The sequence below is a fragment of the Eulemur rufifrons genome, chromosome 25, assembly GCF_041146395.1.
Source record: "Eulemur rufifrons isolate Redbay chromosome 25, OSU_ERuf_1, whole genome shotgun sequence".
Taxonomy (NCBI): domain Eukaryota; kingdom Metazoa; phylum Chordata; class Mammalia; order Primates; family Lemuridae; genus Eulemur; species Eulemur rufifrons.
The window spans coordinates 2,426,595-2,440,174 of record NC_091007.1 but is presented as its reverse complement, the minus strand read 5'-3'; the positions used below and the strand labels follow the sequence as shown (position 1 = coordinate 2,440,174).

The following is a 13,580-nucleotide window of genomic DNA, read 5'->3' as shown; positions in this document are numbered from 1 at the left end:
GCGTGCCTGGCAGGTGTCTGTTTCTGTCCCTAACTTGCCAGAGTCCTTCTGGGCCTCGTTTGTTTTTTTCTTAAAATGACATCAGAGTCAGTGCTTTGCAAAGTTCCTTGTGGCATCCACAACCTGGTGTATTACTTTATAATCTCCAGCTACAGGATGAAGCCGTGGACAGACAGAGCTGGTTCTCCGTACACAGGATGCGTACTCGGTGCCCGATGGTTTCCCGCAGCCTGGGGCGTCCTCCGTGGCGCATTTCACGCTAACACACGGTCATGCAGCAGACGTACCTTGAAACCAGCCTCGTGTCCTTTACCCGAGAGCACTGAATGTTACTGTTAATTTTGTCAGGGTCGTCAAAGCAGAATTTCCCCGGTGTTGGCCTTTCTTTAGTCAACGTCTCTGAACGCAGCCACGTGAAGCTGGGAGAGGAATTCGGGGGTGCCCTCCTCACCCGTGGAATTAGCTTAACCTCCCGCACGCGAGGGTTTTCTGGTCTCAGGTGAAGGCCAGTCCCTTTCCCGCCTTCGCTCCAGCGGTGATATTCTCCTTTCGTTTTCCCACAGAGGAAGGTTCCAGCTTGGAGGAAATCGGCTTCAACTGGGGAGAGTATTTGGAAGAAACGGGCGCCAGCGCTGCGCCCCACACGTCCTTCAAACACGTACGTGAAGCGGCTCCTCCCTGCGACCCGCATCTGGGGTGGGAGGGAGGGGATTCTCCAGGGAGAAGCCAGAGAACCGATGGGAAGAAAGGCGGTGGGAAGAGGGAAATTCTGCCCAGATTGCATGGAATAAAAAGGGACGGTCCGTGGAAGTTAGTTGGGTTTTCACAGACAGCTGCAGGGAAAATGAGCCACAGGTAAGATTGATTCGAACAAATAAAAAGCTAACGAACTAGGCAAGTAGGTAGAATGTGTAATGTCTTCTTTGTAGGTGTAATGGCTATATATTTTTATTTTGAATTGATATTTTTATTTTGAAAGGACGCATAAAAGTTTTATAGCCGTTTGTGGGCAGGTGAGTCATAGCGGAGGAAATAACCATTAAATATGCTGAGAGCATTTGGACCCAGTCAAAAAAAAGATGCCGTCAATATTGTTCTTTGCAAACAATGTGAATAGTATGCCCAGCAGAGGGCAAGTCCTAGGGGAAAAAAAAAAAATTCAGTTTGTATCAGACTTTTGCTTAGGTGTGAGATATTGGTAATATGTCATTAGTAAGGAAAAGACTCAATTTCCAGGACCCAAGTTCTTAGGTGTCAGTATTGTTTTAATGGAAATGGAGATTTGACTCCGAGACACATCTTTGCACTGGGCTGCCCAGGGTGCAGAGATTTAGCCTGAATATCATAAGCACATTGGAGCACTTTCTTATCCTCTTCTTCCTCTTGGCTCCTTGGCTGAATGAAGAAGCCAGAACTTTGATTTCTTATTTTTATTTATTTTTTTCTTCTGAGGCAGGGTCTGGCTATGTTGGCCAGCCTGGCCTTGAACTCCTGAGCTCAAGCAATCCTTCCACCTCCCGCATGGCTGGGGTTACAGGCATGAGCCACTGCGTCCGGCTTGATTCCTTATCTTAATAAAACATTTTATTCTTTTTGGAGGTGCAGTGTTCTTTTGAAAGGGAATTTAAGATTTCATTTAAATTTGCATGACCTTGTGAAGGCAGGTGGCTTTCCCCTTTCTTTCTGTCTACTTATGCTGTAACGGCCAGTGTGTTAGGAATGTGGCTGTTCAGTAAAACCAAGAGCTAAATATTAAAACGTAGCAGCACCAACGCTTTCCTAGCCTACAGCGTGGCTGTGTGGTCCTGCAAAAGCCATTGTAGCATTTACAGGCTTAAGATGCTGGGATGATTTGGTCGTTTCCTTGGGCAGTTGAGAACAACTTGTTCCTTCCTTTCTGCACCAGTTTCTCTCTATCTGGGGCCACTCCCTGCTTTCTTTGATGCAATCAATTCTCCTGCCTCCCTTTAAGCCACAGTGGAGTGTCCTGGAGGTTGTCCCACAGGACACAGAACGTCCCCAGGCCTGTGTGCCAGGTTTAAAGGAAAAGCAGCATTGGACCCAGGGAAATGCAACTTATAATTCCAGCATCTCCTTTAAGCAACGGCTGCTTATGGACAGCAGGACATGTCAGCTCTGGAATATTATGAAAAAGTAGAAAGCTTTTTGGGGGGCTGACGGCTGATAAATAGCAACAGATTATAACCCTTAATTTAAAAAAAAAATCCATTTTCTAGGGCTGTGCTGTTCCTGAAGTAGCCATGACCGCATGGATCTATTGAGCACTTGTAAAGTACGTAGTCTGGAGTGAGACGTGCTCCAAATGTAGAATACACACCAGGTTTTGGAGGCTTTGTGGGAAAACAAGAATGTCAGATATTTCATTGATGTTTTTAGTATTGATTACATGTTGAGGCGATACAATTTTGGATATATTGGGTTAAATACAATATATGGTTAAAATTAATTTTATCTATTATATCTTGCTTTTTTTCCCCTTCCCCCTTAATGTAGTTACTAGGAAATTCAGCATGACATTTGTGGCTTGCATTATATTTCACTCAGACAAATATATGCCTGTTCCAGGGCAACAGAAGTATTTATTGGTTTAAGGTGCTGTGTTTATAGTAGTTCTTGTGATCTCCTGGATGCATGTGGCTAATAACGGCTTTTCTGTGTTTCTGACTCCTGAAGGTCGAAATCAGCATTCAAAGCAACTTCCAGCCGGGGATGAAGTTGGAGGTGGCGAACAAGAGCAACCCGGACACGTACTGGGTGGCCACCATCATCACCACGTGCGGGCAGCTGCTGCTGCTGCGCTACTGCGGCTACGGGGAGGACCGCAGGGCCGACTTCTGGTGTGACGTGGTCATAGCGGATTTGCACCCCGTGGGATGGTGCACGCAAAACAACAAGGTCTTAATGCCGCCGGACGGTGAGCCCCTGTTTCGAAGGCCTTGATTTGCAAGCGATCGTCCTTGATGCCTGTGGTTGCTGTAGGGGGCAGAGAGAACCTGGTAGAGCATCCCCAAGGGATCAAGCACGAAGGTCTTGCAGCACTTTGAACATCGTCTCTTGGGCCTTGTTAGCTGGAGGGTGCCGGGGTGAGCGAGGAGAGGATGAGTTTTGAGATGTCAGAGCTGGCTCTGGCGGTTGAGCCAGCCGTGCCTTTGGGAAATGAAAGTGTTTGAGCCTCATCCTCTAATTGCCGTCAGAGGGTAGGAAAGGAAGGCTGATGGGATAATACCAGGAATCGAGGTCTTGTTTTCTCTTTGGCGGTTGATTATCTTGCATTTTTTCTGCTCTAGTGAGTTGACATTTCAAACAGGACTAGACAGCATCTTCAGCAGGCTTCTCTAATAAGTCTTGGTCTGTCTTGTCGTGGGGAGGCTGTCAGGGTGTGAAGCATTTAGAAAACCAGACAGATGAAGACAGATGATGTCACTCTCGAGGGAATGATCACAAGCTCACAGATAAGATCCATTTAGTTGCCACAAAGCTGGGACTCTGGAAGGGGGCAGTTTCTCCCCTGCAAAGGGGACATCTGGCAATGTCTGGAAGCATTTCTGGTTGGGGGAATGTGGGGAGGGAGTTGCTACTGACATTTAGTCAGAACAGGCCAGGGATGCTATGCTGCTAGACCCGCCCCGATGCACAGGACAGCCGGATAGCTACGAATTGTGGGCTCAACTGGACATAGTACTGAGGTCGGGAGACCCTGCTGGGAAAGAGTGGGTTGCATATTATAATAAATTCATTAAAGAAACGCCTCCAAATCCATAAGTGAGAAAACCGAGTTCAGCCAAATATTTGAATCTCCACACCCTGTGCTCTGTGTTTCATGATGTGACAATGGCAACAAAGGTAACTTGCAGGCTGTCGGTGCTACCTTACAAGCACGTGCCACATCTTCTCAGCGGCCTGTTTTTATTTCGAAGTGATGTGTAGACTTTTGGAGGTAAAATCCTGAGGTTTATTTTGTCCGTGATGGTAGCAGTGGCCTGAGCTTTCCGAGTATCTGAGTTTTAGCATCTTCTTCGTAGGTTATGATACATTGTTTTTCTGGTTGGCGGGAATGGTCGGTGGTTTTTTATTACCCTTCGTTGTGCATAATTGATCGCCTGCTAAGGAGGGGGCCGTAAACCATGGCTGGAGTTTAAGAGTTGCATTTATGTGACATTTGTCAGGATTGAGTTCGTTGCCTTGGCCGCGGCTGACATCTTGACCCTGGATTGTCTCAGAAGAAGGAGAAAACGGGTCTGCCTTCGTTCCTTCCTTCCCGCTTTGGGTCTTTGCACCTGCTCTCTCCTGTGCCGGGAAGCTTCTTCCTCCCCTCTCTGTCCTCCTCCTCCAGCTGCCAGCGTCTCTGTCTCTTCCTCTGCACTGAGGTCGATGCTGACGCCGTCTGTGCCCGCATGTGAGGTCGAACCCTGTCTGTGCCACACGGACGCCTGGGCACTTTGTGCCCATCACAGTTGCTGTTGTGCTTTTCCTTTTGAGATATAAGTCACATGCCATAAAATTCGTCACGTTAAGGTCTACAGTTCATTGATTTTCAGTATGTTCCCAAGGTCATGCAACTGTTATCACCATCTAATTGCAGAACATTTTTGGATTGCTCCCAAAGTCACTCCCCAATCTCCCCGTCCGCCACAACCCCTGGCCATCACTAATCGACTTTCTGCTTCTGCAGATGTTCCTATTCTGGGCATTTGACATGCATGGAATTCTATCATATGTGTGTTTGGCTTATTTTACTGAGCATGGTGTCCTCAAGTCTCACCCCTGTGGTGGCACGTGTCAGAATGTCCTTCCTTTTCAAGGCTGAATAATAGTCCGTCGCACGGGTCAACCGCATCTTGTTTCTCCATGCGTCGGCTGGTGGACGTTTAGACGCAGTCGTACTTCCAAACGTGTGGTTCTTTGGACAGTACGTTCTACCCACCTGGACAGCCCTTGGTGTGAGCTCAGTCCCCCGGGAACCCAGTGCCAGCACGTACTGCCTGTGCCTGAGGACTTTGCAGCGAAGATTCACTGGGTCCCCAGCTGAGAGATGCCCTCACTGAAGGAGGCTGAAATCCTGCTTACGTAGTAGTCGGAAGTGGTAAGGAAAAGCATCGCAGCTGGTAGCAGGGCAGGAGCTGCCGGCGCTCTCCTTAACCTGCCTCCCTTGCGTTTGGGTTCGACCTGTGTCTCCCATCTGCAAGTGGAGCCTCCGTGTCTGACCCCTCTACTGAAGGACACTTTCCAGGTGAGCACTTGAGATTGGCTGTTGATGGATCAGGCTCTACTTTTGGTTCTCATTCCAGTCATGCATAAGCAGATCGGAGGGGAAGGAGGCATGTTTTGGCCTAAACAGTGCCCTATAATGCTTTTGGGAACGCCTGCATCACTCAGCCCCGGCCCCAGCCCACGTGGGTCCAAAGTGACATTTTTAGATCTGCCTTTGAATTGAAACCACCACTGGGGTGAGAAGATGTGATGTCACATTTGATGATTTAATTTTCTTGTGATTTCTCATTTGTCATAAATCAGCCTCTATGGGTGAACTGTACTGATGGAATATTGGGAAAATACCAGTTCTGGTTGGAGCATTGGAGACCTTCTCCCAGTCCCCCCACTCTGCACACAGACGCCATTCGGACACACCCCCACACTCTCAGGAGGGGACAGACACATGCGTGTCCATTCCAGGGGGCACGGAGGTGGGGGGAGTCCAGAGGGGAAGCGCGGGGGGTGAGGGGGCAGGGGTGGGAGAGTCGGGCTGATGTTTTCATCATCACCTTCATGACTCCCTCTTAAGGTTTGTCACGCGAGTCCCCAAATGCCCTTGGAGAGGATGCAGGGTGGTTTCACTTCTTAATAGCTTCTCTAGTGAATAGTTTTAGAGAGAAGTTCCGGGGTACTGAGTCTTAACACTCTGAGAGCTAATGGGTTCATTGGTAAAAATTCATGCCGTTGCTTGAGAGAGAGGGCAGAGTGTAGTAATCAATTCTTCCTTCTCACTTGGAAGGGACACGTGGCAGCCGTCACAGCTTCAGAAACACCGTCCCATTTGTACCCCACTGACTCTGTGCTATTAGACGAGACACAGCCCCGCACTTACAATGACAAGTTCAGAGTGAAAAACGGGAAAACCCTGGAAAAAGGGAAACCGTGAATGTAACTGAAAGATTGAACGTCTGTTCCAGCAGTCACAAGTTATGCTAATTTGAGGATTTCTTCAATGATTTTTTTTTTTTAAACTTAAAAAAAAAATTTAGTAGGTAAATCAATATAACTTGGAAATCTTTAGTGCAGAGAACAAAGTCAGGAAATAGCAGGTTCATGGGGCAAGAGGTTTTATTGATTGCTGTAGGGCGGAATAATTATTGCTTTGTAACCAGAGGCAGCAGTTGTTCCAGAGGGAATAGCAGGATCTATTTTTTGAGCAAGGATTCTTGTTCGTGTTGTTTTCTGTCTTAGAGAGCTAATATCATTGTAAATTCTGCAGCTAGGCCTGGTCGATCTTTGTTGTGGTTCAACTTGAAAGGCGTCGTGGAATATTAGCAGGAGTCACAGCAATCCACGGTGCATGACGTTGCTGTTTGGGTGGCTCCAAGGTGGGAGAGAGATTTCCTTACTGATCCCGGGAGGCAGGGAAGTGTCAAGGGAGGGGCCTGAGGTCGGAGCCAGAGGTCTGGGTTCTTATCCTGCCTGTGCTGTTAGCACAAGTCCGTGGGAGAGTCCGACCTCAGCGATCCATCTTTTGAAGGAGGGGATTGCAGTGTATAATCACCAAAGAGCTTTCCAGTCTGAAATGCCTTGGTTTGTGCTCCCAGTGAAGGAAGAAAGGTAGAAAGGTGTGGGTGCTAGTCGTCCTACTTAACGCTTGGAATTAGGGTCGGTAGAAGTCTAGCCCAGGAATCTGTCCTAACACAGAAGTGAAGTGTCTGAATTACTGTTGGGGACGATGGATTGGGGGCCACATTCACTAGGTTAGGAAGTTGTCGTGAGTGCCTGGGTGGGATTTCCCTCCATGAAGAAGTGTAGACGGCTGTTCCCAGCCGGACCCCAGAGAACCAGGAGTGTTCTGTCCTTGACCGAGTGGAGTCTGGGCTGTGGATGGCAGCCGGGGAGTGTTTGGGAATTCTGCCCGTTGTTTCCTGGGAGGAGGAAGAGGATGCCTCCCCTTGTCAGACTTAGCTCGTGGAGCTCCAGATCTTTCAGGATGTTTTGGGATTGTCCAAAGCAATCTCCTCTCTTCTGAAGTCACTGCATTGAAAACAAGCGATTTCATTATTTCAGACAATAGCTTTACAATGCACATAGAACTGTTTACGGTTCTGTATTTTCCTGCCTTGCGATTTATAGTTAATTTAAGCTGCGGATTAATGTGGGCCATCCTTATTCCGTTCAATGTCCCAAGGAAGGGAGGAGCTCCAGGATATGTCATTAGGACGTGGCTCCCACCAGCAGAGAACTCCGTCAACAAGGACGTGTTTAGAGAGACCCGGGCTCAGCGGCCGATTGGCCGTTCAGAGAGCGGCGTTCCTGCTCGGGAGCTAATCGGCACTAATCTTTCATGTTAAAAGTATTAAGGAACGTACTACATGAAAGCACCACTAAGTGCCGCGGAGGATTATGGCTCTTATTAGCGGAGCAAAATGTGCAACGTTTTGGCTTGGTAAATCAATAAGGCCTGATTTATTCATAAGCACATGCAAAGCTCGCAAAGGGCAGCTGCCAAATAATTATTGTTTATGGTGATAATGTACGGAAATCATTTAATCCAGTGACTGTTTCATTGTTATTTATTGCGAAGCAGCGACATTACCTCTTAATGTCTGGAGCCGGGGAGCTCTGGAGTTTGAGCCAGTGTCTCGTGAGTTCCTGCAAGGATGCTCCCGTGTGGTTGTAGGTACATACGTGTGGTGATGCGCATCCAAATAAAACCCCGCGGCTTATAAATGGGGGAGTATTTATGAGCACTTTCTACTGTTGCAATAAAAGTGTTGGAATTACGGTGCCTTAGGACTCCTACCGCTAATTTTTATTTTCCCCCGTTATTAAAATCTCTGTCGTTTGAATTGCAAACTCTGCAGTCTTGCCAGAATGACTCAATTTACCATTCAAAGTTAAATCAAAATTAGTGGAGTTAGTTAATATATAACTTATTTGAATAAAGGAATGTTTATTCATGAAGTGTTAGGAGAAAGTGTGAGGATGGCCTTCTGTTAGGTGGGTAGATGCTGCCAAGTTTCAAAGCCTGGTTTCTTAGGACTGTTGTGGGGAATTGCTGTTTTTACTGGGGTTGACGGGAGAGGAAAAGATGCTGGCGGGTGGGTGGGCCGCGGGACTGCGCAGTGGTCAGACAGGAGGACTTGTCGGGCCGTAAACATTGTTTAACTGTGGACCCTGAGAAGTAGAATTTGATTGTGTTTTATGAGACTGTCAAATGTTTAAAATTTATATTTAATATGTAAATGATAGTTTAGTAATATTAAGAAAACTTAATCACAACGTTTTCTTTGGTGGTCTTACATTGTAACTGGAATTGCATGTGTTTATTAATAAGAAAATTCAGTATGTACGCTAAAAACTCAAAGAGCAAGATTAATCCTAACTGGGCGCTCAGAGTGGGAAGCAGAGAGAGACTCGTTAAATACTAGATAGCTTGATGTACAGAGAACAAAATACATTGGGATAAGAAAAGGTAGCATGTATTAATATTTGACAGGTATGGCACTAAATAAGCCAAAAGTCATGGCTATGCATTAAAAAAAAGTGAGTTAGTATCCTGTTGTCAAAACCATTTTTGATAATGTGAAAGAAGGAATCTTCAGGTAGGAAACAAAGTCACCCTTTCTCTGTAGGCACTCAATGGACCTTTCAAACCGATTCACCTGGTTTTGAATTCTGTCTGATCAGGTGGAGTGCCTGCATAGACATTCACCGTGGTGTAGCCCATGTGGGCTTGGCTCGCAGAAGGGCGAGCGAGTGTGCGTATGTGTGTTTGCATGGTTTGATCTAAATAGGAATTTGAAGTCATTGTAGTACGGACCATTTGCAAGTCATGTCTTTTGAAAATGTGGATTATGGGCGCCTTTTGAAAAATGAGAAGACGGGGACAGTTGGATCTGTGTTCCACATGGCAGCCTTCACCTGGATCGGACACCTCTTCAGGTGACCATTCATTTGCCGTCCGGATCTTCTTGCCTGCGTGGGCCTGAACCCGAGCGTCAGGAGGGTTACAGACGTCCTTGTCTCGTCTCGTCCTTGTCCCATCTCGGAGCGTGTGACCGCAGGGTTTCACCTAACCGTTCTGGGCTTCGGGGCCCCTCTCACCACACCCCAAGTGGGACCAGACCAGTCATCGCCAAGGTTTCCGTCAGCTCAAAAATGTTCTGAATATAAGAATTCAAAGAAGAGCAATGAAGGAAGTTTATGAAAGGGCTCTGAAATAATAAGCTCTATGAACAGAAGACCAGGAAACTGTTTTTTTTTTTTTTTTTTAGCCCATGAAAGGAAAAACAGAACAAAGACCAAAAAAGTGAAGGCAGCTTCAATGATCTTCATATAAATCAAAAACCTTTACAGAGGTAATGGTGAATAACTCCATTTACGAGTAGAAAATGAGCGGTCCTTTTTCCTAGAAATACCTGTTTGGTGTTTGTGTTTGTTTTTGGACACTTGCTATACACCATGAACTCCCTTTATTGTTGTCTTGCATGGTGAATAAATGAATCTTGAATTTTATCACGTTTGTGTCATAACTCTGCAATTAAAAACAGTTCCTTGCACCCCCAAAATATTTTCATTTTGTGCCTCCTGTGGTACCAGGTAACTGCATTTAATCCTGTCCTCAGGACAGCCTGTAAGGTGGATGATAATATTCTTATTTTGCAGTTGAAGGAAATGTCACTATTCCCAGGTCAGGCAGCTCTTTGTAGATTTTAAGCTCAGGGTGATTCTTCCCAGTTCTGAAATCAATGCTTTGAAAATAGCAGGGGGGTCGGTAAATACTTATTGATTAAATTATATCAATAAGATTTTAGAACGGTCAGACTTAAAATATCAGAAAAATATCACCAAGAAAAGTTGCAGAATCAGCTTGTTGTGATTTTGAGAAGGTTAGTGTCCGTAATAGTTTCCGCTGTGTCTTCTTTGGTGGCCAATAGACGGGAGAACCGCGGTCTGGAACCTCTTTGCCGGATGGAAATCATGAGATTATGTAAAGTTATGGAAATCGTATCAGATGCTATTTGGGTTTTCTGCGCTCCGTGAAAACTGTGAGCACAAAGCAGTGACTAGAAGGTTTTCCTTTCTCGTGCTAGTCAGAAATGGATTTATTTCCTCTGCCTCTCAGTCCGCAGCATATGTAATTTAAGTCAAGCATGTGTTTGGTTCCGTGTGGAATTTGAGGGGGAGTCCGCGCTGTGTGTTTCCGAGGCCTCTTGTCTGCATCTTTTCCTCCTTAACTCTTTCATTTCCTTAACTGCCCGCGAATATCCTGAATCGTCCTCGCGTGCAGCCTGCAAGGGGAGTCCCACGCCACCTCTGAGCAGACGGGTGCCCCCGGCACGGCCCGGGCTCTGGAACGTGTGGCTGCTCCAGCCTGGCCCTGCCTGGCTGACCCCCTCCGTGTCCCCTCTGCAGCTCCCCTGTGTCCACGTCCACTCTGCACCGGCTGCCCACGAGTCTGCTGGGCTGGGAGCTTCTCCCGCTGCCCTTCCTGCTCTGGCTTCCTACGCAGGCCTGAGTCTCCCGCTGCTGCTTCTTAAGGCTCGTGTCATGGCTTGATGTTCCAGGGCCAGGCAGATGCCCCAGGGCTAGGCAGGTGTCCCAGGGCCCTGCCGTGTTCCATTGAGATTCATTTTGGGGCCATGCCTCTACTCCAGGGCATGCTGGCATTCCAGGGCCATCCTGATCTTCCAGGATCATTCCTCTACCCTACGGCTGTGTCCGTGTTCTAGTCCCTGCTGAGTCGCATTCCAGGGCCATGCTGACATTCCAGGGCCGTGCTTGAGTCCTTCCCTACCTGAGAAGTGACAGGCCCTCCCTGAGTTCAGTGTCCGTGTGCACAGCCCCTGGCCGCACGTACGTGTGCCCGCTGGGATGGCTTACACGGGATTCGCTGATGTGGATGTAGTTCCCGGTGCAGGGTTCTATAACGTGTGCTTAAAAAGGCTGTCGCTGATGTGCCTTCATCGTGGGTCACCTTGGGCTTCTTCCAGGGGGTGCATCTTAACTGTGGTACGGCCTGTCCTCAGCTCTGAGCAACAACCAACATGCCAGGGGTCTTTGATGTGGGCACTACACTGCCACTCGCGGGAGAGGGGCTTCCAGCCCGGGCCCTGCCTTTTACCGAGCTTGGTGTATCCCACGCACAGACAGACATGGGTATTGAAGATCAGCCGCCTCTCCGCTGGTGCCTGTGCCCAGCGCTGGGCCAGGTGTATTCAGTTCATACCAAACATCCTCCCTTGCGGCTTAAGGGACATGATTCTTTGTATCTCCTAAGCCCCTGGGACAAAGGCAGCTGTGTCTGAGTGCTGTGAATTTTGTGGGTTGTGGCACCGTCATTGTCAGAGTGCCAGATAAACTGATCGTCAAATCACTTGTCTCAGAGAGCACAAATATAATAGATTTTTTACCTAATGAAATATCACTTTGCAGTAGTGCTGAGTGTGCTTTGATTCCAGAGGTGCTTAATAATTAGTACAGAATTTGCAGCTGTTGTATACATTGGCTCGGGAATATTTTACAATAGTAAAGAAAATTTAGCTTTGTTTTACAAAGTCAAAACAAAAGTATTTTACGGTTCAAGTAAGGCAAAACAAAAGTATTTTACAACTCAAATTCATAGCATTCTCATGCACATATATATAGCCGTAGGTATGACCTGGATGAAGCTCAATGTTGATTTTTCACATTGGCAACAGGCTGGACATTGAATGCTAGCATTGTGGATAATTCTATTTTACAAACACATTTACTGAGATTAAATTCTGAAAAACAGATTAAAATGTTTAATTTTACTTACATTTTAGATTAAAATTTTTGATGCCCACTAATTATAATTTGTATTTTACTTATTAATGTGAGTCGGTAATTTAGAATATTAGAATAGTAGACTATTTGGAATAGGAGGATGTTTAGAAGGAAAATAGCATTTTGGAAACAAAATGACTAAATGTTTTGAACTTTGCATTTTCTCCAATTTACATTTTTAGATAAAACATATTAAAATGATGTAGATGAAATAATTATAATGGATTATATATTTTAATCCATTAGGTGACTTCCGTGACTAGAACATGAATTTTGTGAAAGTCTTGATTTTTAACTGGGTAGTTAATGATTTTGCTGAAATGAAGACAAAGTAGATAAAGATATAATCATTTATGAATTATGTAAGTCTTTATTTGATTACTCATCTAAACATTGCTGGCCCATCAACAGAATATCCAGACACATGTCATGATAATTACATTTAGTCATCTTTGGCACTGTGCCAGCTCCCCTCATCTGTGAGCTACAGCTTATTACGTACTTTTTGATTGACATTATGAAGATGTATTTGCCAGTGTAGGAAGATAGAACATTACTTAAAAGCCTGCTCACTTGATTGCTGACTTTCAAATCTTCAAACGTATGGTGTGTGGGTTGTGTTCATGCTCTGCACAAGGTACAGGTGAGCCCGTTATAGGTTTTCAGTGGAGCCCCTGTGAACTTGAAGCCTTTCGAAGGGTGACTTGGGCACGGGTGGACTTAGGGAGTCAGGTTCTGCACCCTAAAATTCTGTCTCTTCCGTGAGATTGATCTGCCTGGGACTATACCAGTGGTGTCCTTTTCTTCCTCCTCTGTCCCTGTGTTTCCTCTCCCACTTTGAGAAGAATGTCACCCTGGTGCCTTGCTCTGATGTATCAAGACCTCATACCAGCCTTCCTGGCCGTGGCATTAAGATACATCAGTTTACCTTTTTATGTCTGATCATCACACATTGTCATGTTATTAATGTGTTTTCATCAGGACTAAAGATAATTTTAAAAAATAAGCCAGGCGTGCTTGGTGGCTCATGCCTGGCTGTAATCCTAGCACTCTGGAGGGTGAAGCAGGAGGACTGCTTGAAGTCAAGAGTTTGAGACCAACCGGAGCATGAGCGAGATCTCATCTCTACTGAAATTGAAAAAATTAGCCGGGCACTATGGTGCTTGCCTGTAGTCCCAGCTACTGGGGAGGCTGAGGCAGGAGGATCGCTTGAACCCAGGAATTTGAGATTGCTGTGAGCTATGATAATACCACTGCACTCTAGCCAGGGAGACAAGAGCGAGACGCTACAAAAAGCAAAACAAAACTAAGCCAAAAGAAAATTTTTATTTTATGGTCAAAAAAATTAAAAACAAAATTTAATCGGACACTGCCTGTTTTTTTTTTTTTTAATTGCAGAGAAGTAGGGTAGTGTGAGCAGTAAGACTGCTGGACATAGAAAGATAGTACATTAGGACAGGAGTCTGGGGCACGTGGGATGGTTCTGTAAGTTCAAGGAGAGAAAGGAACTCTATACGGACTGATTGTTAAAGTGGCACTTAGTCGTG

General features: G+C 46.1%; 1 protein-coding gene across 1 annotated transcript in view; it reads left to right on the top strand.

The window, feature by feature from the left end:
- The window catches only part of SFMBT2 (Scm like with four mbt domains 2), a 151,314-nt gene that overhangs the window by 26,231 nt on the left and 111,503 nt on the right, over window positions 1–13,580 (top strand). The window contains exons 3-4 of the mRNA XM_069458629.1: window positions 564–658; window positions 2,695–2,935. Of these exons, the coding sequence (XP_069314730.1) occupies window positions 564–658; window positions 2,695–2,935 (336 nt within the window). The remainder of the gene's footprint in view (window positions 1–563; window positions 659–2,694; window positions 2,936–13,580) is intronic.